Below are 10,910 nucleotides of genomic sequence, written 5' to 3'. Positions count from 1 at the left end.
TTTTTCGTCTTCATTGTCGCACCGCCAGGTGAAAAATCATTGCTGTGCGTCAAACATTTTACCGTTCCTTTCGTCTAATTAGCCATTATAGAAAATCCGAAAGGTGATATTCCCGCGCCAGATACCAATCCAGCACGATGGTGTTCAATTCACGTCATCAACTCCAAATGGAATCATGTTTCATATATTGCGAGACTCTTAAGGAAAAAAAAAGAGACTTTTATACGAGCTTCGTAGGCAAAATGTTATTTATAAAATGGAGAAATGAAAAATTAGACCTCATCGCACACATTCTTCAGAGGTTTTGTTGATTTCTTACGCCATGACCCCGATCTCGTACCCAATCGCGAGGTCAGCACTAAATCCACATTGCGATTCATTAGCCAGAAGATTGTGCGCATCAACAATTGATTCCATTCACACTGTAAAGGAAATCGCTTCTCTCACTGCTCCATTAGAACAGACACCACCAAAGAGAGCATGAGTGGCGGAATTTTGCATCTTTTTCCGCATAGAATTTTATGGTCTCGTGCAGAGAAGAAGTGGATCATTTTCCTTCACATTTCGTGCCTTCAATCCAAAAGGGTTTTTGATTGCTTTCTTGAAATTTATTTAAGAAGTTCATTCAGTGGAAAATGCTTTATATGTTAGAATTAATTTTTATTTTGTGTTTTATGCTTTGAATTTTCCGCCTTTTGGAATTTTCTGATAATTTTTAATATAATTTTTGTTTTAAATATTTTTAATTTTGTTTAAAAATTGCAAGATTTTATAATTTAATTTTTACTTAATTTGTAAATTAATTCTGAAAGAAATTCTAAATAATTATTCGAGAAAAGCAAGATCGCAGGATCGTCTCTTTCTTAATTTTTTAATTTAATTTTATTACGGGTTCCATCCGTTTAGATGATTTCCCCGGTGATAAATTTTGTTTTACAGAGTATGGTGTATACATAATTTTAACTTTAAATTTGACTTAACAATTCAGTGTCTTTAACGTCTCTTTCTTGCCTTGATAAAAGAATCTTTTGAATTACCTAATTTACAGCAACAAAACTTCATCTCAAAACTTTTGAAAATTCCAACGAATGTTTAAAAACTTCTCCACTCTGCATGTTTAACATTTAAAGTCAAAGAGAAGGTTCATAAGACAAATCCAACTCAACACTCTTAGAGAACCCTCTTAGAGAGCTGCTTCTCTTTTTCATAGATAAGAAATCAATGTTTGCTTCGCGACAACTGAGCAATGAATGGCATGAAACACGAAGGAATTCCATCGCCCAACTGGGGAGTCAAGTGCAATGAGCTGTGGAAGTAATCTCGTCACAGACTCTTGATCTTGAGCTAGTATGTATATACAAAAATTCTTCCTCTCACTGGAGACATCGTCGTCATGTAAAGCGCGATGACTTCTCGGGAAATGCCTCTGCAATCCCAAGAAATGAAGCCGCAATTCCACTGAAGGGCAATTGAAGATCTCGTGCGCGATAAATTTGCTCTGTGGATCTCTCTTTTGCAGGTCCATTCGCGCGGGAAAGTTGCGTGACGTGACTTGGGGGATTGGGGAGGTGGTTGCCATTGGGTCGGGCGGAGAGATGAGACATGTGGACCACAGCATCAATTAATCCAAAGTGCAAATATGACGAAGGACGATTCATGCGGGATGCAAAATGGTTTGCAAAGTGACATGAATTACTTTCACCGCAGATGCACTTTGTGGTCAAGTCTGGGACTTTCGCTGCACCCAAAGAGTCCATCTGCCAAGATGCGGAAGGATTGAACACCCCGGAAAGGCAATACCAGATGAGACGCATCGAAACAATGATTCACTTGTTCTCCTCCCAAATGCATCTTTCACTTATAAATACCACAAATCCCAATGGGAAGGAGTGTTGAGGCAAACAGCGTCGCGTCAACATCAAAGATTTGTTTTGTTGTGCTAATAATGGTGAAATTGTTGTGTCTGCGTCTGTTTTGTGGTATCATCAAGGGGGAACATTTACACTCATGATTCAACCTAATGAATGGGGAATGATCACCCAAAGAGGGAGGCGAGAATGGGAGCATTGTTGATTTTGGTGGACCATGAAAGACACGCACGTCTTTTTCTTCTCACTTCACAAAATGAGATTCAATTGACGATGAGAACATGTTTAATGGAGAGGAACAACTTCATGATCATCAGTTGGGGATTATTTTATGCCCATTACATGCGCTTTTAATTAAAATTTGACACATCTCCCGCCGCAAGGGGGATTCTTCTGTGTGGTGAGGTTGCTTCTTTAGATTGTGGTTACCGATCTATAACCACGGAGTGACCCATTTATGACCATATGGTTTGCAAGACATTTGAGATGTTTATTTTGTAAATTATTTTTTACAAAGTTTAGGGAATAAATGTCATTGGAATTTACATTTTTTGGGCTTAATTGACCTAATTAAAGTTTAATAGTTTTTGTAATAATTTTAACATTAAAAATTCCTTCAATTATTTAGTCAACTTTTGCTACTTGGGTAAGATTGTGAATTTTATCAATTTGCACATCGATCTAACCCATTTTCTGCCAAAAAAGAAATTTCCCCAATTTCCCACAATTATTCTTAATTCTAATAAACATTTCGTCTTATACATCCACCGCTGTAGAATAGAGAAAAATATCTTCATTGAAAAATCACGTGTAATTATTCAAAAAGCCCCTTGTTTTTCGTGAAACGTGCCAACATGAGCATCTCTCACAAAAGTCAGCAAAACGCATTTTTCTTTAGCACTGCAATGCAAATGATTCGCTGATAAATTGATAATGCTGCAAATGAATCAAGTGACACACTCGCGGTGAGAACAGTGGGTAAATTAATGAAGAAAACCCTATAAATAGAGTTTACCGAAACGAATGTCGTGCAGAAGAGTCGGAAAGCGCGAGGGAATCTCAAGAGATAGAGGCATTATAAATTGTAATTTTTCCCTTAATAGCGTCGGCACGAATTAAATTAACAATTCATAATATACCTTGCAGTTTGTGCGTACAATGGACAATTTGATGGTTTTAATATTGTTGCTATATATGTATGTTTAGGGGGGAAAATTATGTGTTTACCTTTTGCACTGTGACGAAAAGGCGACGACCATGACTTTGGGGAGACAGGAGGCAAAAAGTGATGACATTTTCGAGTCAAAATTGCAAATTTTGAGACACTCGCAATGGGGCCGCCCATTGATGCATGCGACAGATGAAATGAGAATCATTTGATCAATCACATCAAATTGAATAATCACGCGCCCGGGATATTGAGGCGAAAATGAGTGGATCTTGTATTTATTATGTTAGTAAAGTGGCCACAGGTTGTGGCAAAAGATGCGCAACTTTATTAATGGAATTTTAATTATGCCGCCAATTTAATTGCATTTAAACAGCACTGTGTGTTTCTCTTGTTTCCACTCTTTAGTTTTTATTGCCTCCTTATTCTTCCATTTTAACCCTTTTAGCCGGGAAAATTGGAATTTTTTTCACGTATTTATTTTAACTCATTTCTCTCTCTCTTTCAGATGGTGAGTCTCTTTTGATGTATATTTTGGCGCGAAATGGTACATCGGGTCCAAAAGCACACGAGGTCAGAGTAAATAAACAATTATTACACCTTGAATTCCATACAGAGGTCTCTTTTTGCTTGTTAAGTGGGAAATTAGAGAAAAATTTGTCTGAATTAAGAGGAAAAAGACCAAATATTTATTTAAAAAAAACATGATTGCTTCAAAAACGTGAGTGACTTTTGATAAAAATGTTCTCGAATATTTTAACAGGTGACATTCTACATAACGAATGTTCTAATTTTATTCATTAATACATAAAATACAACAGATTTTAAAAATTCATTCACAATTTTTCATTGAACAATAATTTCTTAGATCAATATTTTATTAATTACCTACATACATAATACGAATTTTTGTTCGTTTTATAAAGCATTGTCTCAAGAATTCCCCACAGATACTTCTAACGTATCACAATCTTTTTGTATATCATATTAAAATCATATTAAGATCATGCAATTATTTATAATAATTTTATTAAACGAAATAAGCATATAAAGAAGATCATAAAAAAATTAAATTTCAATACAATAGACATTTTTCTTGCAACGTTTTAGCTGAATAATTAATTAGCATATAAGGCTTAGTTTTCAATGTAAACAAACAAATTCGCTTCTTGCTCCAATTAATTCTCACCTGATTATCGTCCGATTGAGGTGTGAAAGCAGCCTTGAGGGGCTCTTCATAAAAGAGCCACCCGAAAAAAAAAGAGCCATCTCCTTGACCCTAAAGGTGTTTCGCCGAGGGTTTTTAATGTCTTTTCAGCGTGAAAGACTTCGTGGAATGCGGGGCTTTTTGTACCTCTGACGCCGCATAAATACGGCAAATTTCTCACTTTGCATCAAAACTCATACACACATTACGTGATGCATCTCGTGAAGAACAATTTTTTTTTCGCTTCACAAAAGTTTCACGAAGACTCACGGCGGTAAATATGATATGGTTGCATATAAGGTATAAAATATAAATACAATTTAATTAAATTCCTTTGTCATGTTAATTAGAATCGTGTATGTGGTGTTATATGTGTTAAATCCACTTAATGGCCATATTAATCAGCACAAGCGGTTCTTTTTTTTCATGTACAATCGCTTCAGAAAAATCATTTGAATAACTAAATGTTTAATGCATTGAATATTTTTCCGCATAATAAAATGAATATTTATGTGGGTTGCTGTATCATAAATACAAACCAAGCATTGCTCGGTGAGTGTGTAAGAAAACGAAGGCATTTGAATTGGTTGGGCGCAATGGGGTGTTTGTTAAAGAGTGCGGCTAAAATGTATGTTACGAGGCTTTTTTTTCGCAATGAGAGGAGCATATTTTATGTACAGCGAAGATCAATACCCCTTCGTCTGCAAAAAAAAATCTTCTTTTGCAAATTGATTGAACTCCACAAAGCATGTGTTTGGGTATGATGTCTTGCTCTTGGTGGAAGATTGATTAAAAATTTACCTTTTTCGTCGATCAATTTGGGTGAATCGAACGGAATGGGGCAGCAGAGCAACCCATTAAGTCTCGCGATCGCGAGAGATTGATGTTAGCGCACACGGAGGGGGACAAAAAGGGCGGTCAAGAAATGAAGAAGCAACTTTTTCGCACTGATTGAAGGTGCACAAAGTGAAATCGAATGGGGGGATAGATATTAAAAATTCAGGTGAAGACAACACGTCTACCTCCCTGAATATTTTGTTATTCCCCAGCGGAGGGAGAGCAACATGCGCTGGCTGGCCCTGTGTGCTTCGTCAGCACAAAACCTTCCTAATGAAGAAGCCGCAATTAATACAGCCCATAATTACTCGGCATTCCAAAAAGGCCAAACACGGTGGTGAAAAGCACCCGATCCATTCGACATTTCATCAATTCTGTCCCATGATTGCTAATCGGTAATATAGGGGATCCGCAGAAGCATCTCTCCGCCAAGTCCACAGCTACCGACAACTACGTGACCGGATCCGCCCTCGATCGCGTCTGGAAACTATATACACAGTTGTGTGCCCCTCACCCATGTGGGATCGATACCATCTCGCGCTCCCATTCATTACCATACACCAGCGTCCGCGCGATCGCCGCATGAAAGGCCAGCAATCCGAGGGCTAGGCGTGCTATGCAATCACATCCCGCTGGTGATCGCAAAATGTCAGCAGATCATCATCACGTGAGGATGGCAAATAGAGCTGTGGCGCACCTCCCTATATGTTCTAACCCCAGCCCGCTTTCCAACCGGCTAATTGTTCCGCAATAAATTGACATCACCACGGGATTTCTGACCGGCTGCAATTTATTGCACCATCGAACGCATTATGGGATGAGATTGGCGGTGATCATTTGTGGTTGGGTTACGGAAATCACCTTGGTGATTCCATGGCAATTACATCCATATACATACATATATACAAATTCCTTCCAGGAATATCTTTCAATAAAGCCACACATTCCATCGTTCTCTTGTGGCGTTAATTGAGGAATGCGCAGCTTTTTATGCGATCCGGGAAGTGGTATAAAAATTAATCCTAAGGGCTTCATTGGTTATTACTTTTCTTTTTGCTTTGTTTTTCATTTCTTATTTTAACGTTTTATCCATTTTATATGTGATCACAACATGTGATATGAACTTACGATGATTTTACACGGAGCAATGAAAACTTGTATGCTTCAAGTGCATATGTTTTATGGTCGTTTTTTTCTATTAAATTATTTTTCTGAATCTTTTATTTTCAATCTTATAAATTGTTTGAAAAGTTTTTCTTAAGTAAACGGTTTATGACTTATGCTGCGTAATATTTAATATCTACAATTAATGCTTCATGTACTTATGCTCGATAGCAAACATATTTTGATTTCTTCTCAAAAATTTCTGTGATTTCAATAACAAATAATTCAATTTATTAAGACTATGAGAACATAAGTTAGCTTAAGCTCCCTGGAGAAAATCTGTAGGTAATTGTGTGGCAAAAAAAAACAATGGACAAGTCATCAAGTTCCTGGAGATGTCGAGTCATGCTCATTTGAGGACATTGCCTGTTTGCCTTTCCCACAGCCCCATGAGCAAGTGTAATCGTTTGTATGGCCCACCACAGAATGTCATCTCGTGGTTCCCATCAAAATCGCAGATTGGCTTTCTGATCACGCTCCAGTGGCCGCGAGAGCGAATTGGGGTGGTGAAATCCTCCAGGGATGGGATTAGGGCTTGCGGTCGAATGCATTCCCTAAGGGATGTATGTATGTTGTACAGAACACACAGCTCTTGCCAATTAGGGCAATTGTGGTGGAGAGATTTGCGCCCATTTGCGAGAGAAGAAATGTTGCATGTGACACAATTAGCGACATCTGTTGGGGGCCCATGGGAGACGCGTCTGTGCGTGGCCAAAGTGGCATCCAAAGGCAAAAGAAGGTGTATGGAGGAAGTGAGGAGAGTTGGGGGGCAACTTACATGGTATAAAAACAGTCTATAACATCGAAATCGTTCATCTCGAAAATAATTTCGCCTGCTGCTGGTACATTTCAGCACACACGCTGCATTACATGCAGTTTAGGTATAAATTGTATAAGAATATTATTGCACATAGTCTCTCAACTCCGACGCAATTAGCATTTAGATTGTTTCACTTTATGCATGTTATAGTTTTCCTCTGTGCCGCGCACTCCACAGTCTCACCCATCCTCGGGCCATATGGGTGAAGAGGAATCGGTGAAACCCCCACGTTTTTACATGAAAGACGCGCAGAAGAGGATGCATTGCACCTCCAGAGAACGCCCTTGCTTGCATATGGACACACCATGCACTTCCCCCCTTCATACAGAGACCAACTTCTCCGCAACACCAAAACCCATTGCCATTTCCGACAGCCATGCTTTTCGCGTTTTTCCAACTACCCTATACCTATGCTACGTCTATATAGCATAGCTCTTGAGAATCTTTTTTTTTCGCAACATAACATACTTTCTCATTAGTGATACCTACAAGTGCCTAAAGTAATGTTCTTTGGTAATTTGTTCTTTGAGATTTTAGAATCTCACCTGTGGTTACCAATTTAATTCGTCTTTCAATTTAAAATTTAACGATATTTTTTTTATAGAACTAAAAAACTCAAATAAAACTTTAAAAAATTCAAATAAAACTTCTTTTGCACTCTTTGTTAAAATGGCTAAAAGAATTTAAACCTGGATTTGTCAAATAGTTCTTTGGAGTTTAATCTTTAAATTTTTAACAACCACAGAGCTTAAAATTTAATTTCCCTTCCAAAGAATTTGAAAAAAAAACTAAAAAAACGAATTCTCATTTTGAAGCTGTCTAAAAAAACACTCAAGGGTTGTACTTTTGCTTCTCCTAATGCCCCCCTCTGTCCTCCCATTTCCATCCAATTTCCGCTAGGTGGGTACCATCGCAGGAACACCGGTAATGCAGAAATAATTTAAAAATTCGTTTTAGCACCGAAAAGTCGTTAAATGGTGTTGCTGTAATTAGAAAAATGACTACTGGTGTTTCATCCTGAGCAATCATTGTGTGCAGAATTATTTTTCTTCATTTCATCTCCCATCATCGTGGATGGAATTCCATTTTGCGCGAAGTGCAAGAGAAAATCAATTGAGTTGTCGAACATGGAAACCACTCTCGCCCACAACATTTACGTGGGGGACTTGGTAACATGGAAAAAGTCTATTCCTACATGGAATGTGGAGTCGCATGGGGGATTATCCCAAAAAATAATCTCGCGACGAAAAACACGATTGTGGCGATGGTTGAACAGCGCGAGGAGTACCACAAGTGAACAAATTATTGCTCAAGTCGATTAAATGGATATCGAAAATCTGCACGTGATTGCAATGCTAATTTATTATTATTGGGCATCACTGTGTGGGGTGATGGAAGCATCAAGTGCTCTCGAAAAATTGTCATCTTGGCCCTCTCCCCACTGTAACTCCGTAAAAAGCCACTGACTCTTAGGCTATATGGGAGAGAGCTTCTGTATACGGGGGAATTTCCCATCATTTCCCCTGGAAAGCTAAAATGCATTCAAATCACACGCGGGAGCCCCTCGCAGCAAATAGATTACGTGGAAAATGTGCCAGGCTCATGGAGAATTCGGGATGCAAGACACCGTGCTCGGTGGTTATTTATACGGAGTAGAACGTCCCAGAGGCTCCTCCTGGTACTGGAGCTACATTATACACATAGCAGAATTCAAATCACGTCCCACGAAGGTCGCATCGAATTGCTAAACATTTTCTCTTTTCGAGTGTTGCTCGCACGAAATTCCACCAGAGGCCCATATTTTGCCATTTTCCTCCCGTTTCACACAATTTTTGCACCGAAACCTCTTTTACCCATGGCCCTCCGCAATCCTGCCTTGCATCCCAAAGCAATGGAATTACCCAGAGAGGCGGAAGAAGGGGCCATTTTTTTTTCTCGTGTACTCATAGGAAAGCCAGCAAATTGGGTTTAAGACCAAAAGACGCGGGCGGGATGCTATTGGGGGGGCTTTATGGGGTTGTTTATTGGTGAAGATAACATAATTTCTAAATTTTCTTGACCACTTTATTTAAAAGAAAATTCTTCGAGGTTTCTTGGGTGGAAAATTTGGGGATTGTTGGATGTTTTTTTGAAGCAAAAAAAAAGAGAAAGAATTTTCTTTTATTGGAATTTTATCTGTAGGGAAATCAAGGAAATTCTTATTAAAAGAAAATCATTTACTTCTTCTAATTTTCTTAGTGATTTTAGTTAATTTTCAGAACTTTATTTAAGTCAAAAGAGATTTTCTTTAAATATAATTTTTCCATAACTTCCCTAAGAACATAAAAGAATTTGATAGAATATAAAATCCCGTGAGACGTTTTGAATGCAATTTATTCATTGCTGCATCTGTATTGTTGAAAAATTTCTCTGGTGGACTTTTTCACACTCAATTTTTGAAGAGTGGCTCCCCGAAAAATTCGCAATGGGACCCAATATTGGCTCCTGAGGACCATCCCAATTGATATTCCGCGTGCAATTTTGAGTAACAGTGCAACGATAAAAGTCAACTTTTTCTGCTGTCTACGTACGTGGAGTTTTTGCCAATTGGCACGAGAATATGCATCGATTTTTTGGGCAATTTGGAAGTAAAACTTTTAATTCTTTTTTTTCATATTCGAATTTTATTTGCAGCATTGTGGAGTTTTTCACATTTCTATATGTATGTATTTCCACCCTCGCGGGCAGTTGCAAATGTTTCACAATGGGGGTTGCGATTGTTGCAGTCTATTGGGTAGCTATGTAGGAAGTTAGGCGGAGGCTGGGTGAGAAAATGGCCAAAACACACACTTGTCGCGTCTTCGCGCCATTTATTGAATGCAATAAATCAAGCCACAATATCGTTTACAGATTGAATTGTCGTCGTCTCTGCGTCTGCCTTTTGGTCTACTGTTGGAGGTGCCACGGAGTTCCTCTCCTGAAGTGAAATTGGAGTTAGTTGTGTGTGGTCACAGAGTCAGAGATTTATGTATTTATGGTTAGGATAAATAAACATTTATATGATTGATAATTAAGCCATAAATTTTCCTCTGCAAACGATTAAAATGTACATGTATAACTTTAACACTTCACAACCAGACACTCAAACTTGGGTGTAAATTATATGGTCAAGAGGCGGCAAAATGTGTCAAAACAGTGGGAAAATTGCCTTCGATTTCCGATTGATATATCACAACCTAAAGCCAATTTATTAATGAGCCGAGGTGGATGGGCATACATAATATAAGATATTACAAATTTCCCACAAATGCCTCTCTTGTTGCGTTTAGCATTTTCGTTTTTTTTTCTTCTTTGCTTCAAAACACTCTCACAGGTGATTAATGTCTATTTGCAACACTTGAGTTCTTCTACATGTGTGTGGTGTTGTGTGGATTAATTAAGCCTCTCTTTGTCAGGCAACTTTGAAAAACCTTTAAAATCTTATAAATTTTATAATACGCGAAAGATTTATTTGACGATTTTTCGCTCATTTTATTCAAACATCTTCATATCTTTTTATTACCAGATGAGCCTATTGTTAAGTTGAGCCCCGTGCCAATGTTAGCAAGTTTCTTTGTGGTTGAATTTAGTTTTAGTTGGAAAAGCCGTTTATTTAAAAAATATTTTTTTTTCTAAAAAGACATTTTTATTAGATGCTTAAAATATTTTTTTTTATTTTTAACCCATCACTTTTTAATAATTTATTTCCTTTTTCTCATCCATAAATTTCATTTCAAGTCTATTATTAATACAGAAGAGGTAAAAAGTGTCAATCAATCCTTCTAAAATCTAAATAATTTCTAAGAAATAATATTTTATTTATATAGT

At 37.7% G+C, this 10,910-nt stretch overlaps 1 protein-coding gene across 1 annotated transcript in view; it reads left to right on the top strand.

Annotated features, from left to right (window-relative positions):
* Nucleotides 1-1,639: 1,639 nt before the first annotated feature.
* The window catches only part of LOC129790677 (homeobox protein homothorax-like), a 135,076-nt gene continuing 125,805 nt past the window's right edge, over nt 1,640-10,910 (top strand). The window contains exons 1-2 of the mRNA XM_055828377.1: nt 1,640-1,673; nt 3,553-3,609. Of these exons, the coding sequence (XP_055684352.1) occupies nt 1,640-1,673; nt 3,553-3,609 (91 nt within the window). The remainder of the gene's footprint in view (nt 1,674-3,552; nt 3,610-10,910) is intronic.

The sequence above is a fragment of the Lutzomyia longipalpis genome, chromosome 1 (assembly GCF_024334085.1).
Source record: "Lutzomyia longipalpis isolate SR_M1_2022 chromosome 1, ASM2433408v1".
Taxonomy (NCBI): domain Eukaryota; kingdom Metazoa; phylum Arthropoda; class Insecta; order Diptera; family Psychodidae; genus Lutzomyia; species Lutzomyia longipalpis.
This window is presented reverse-complemented; position numbering and strand designations above follow the sequence as displayed.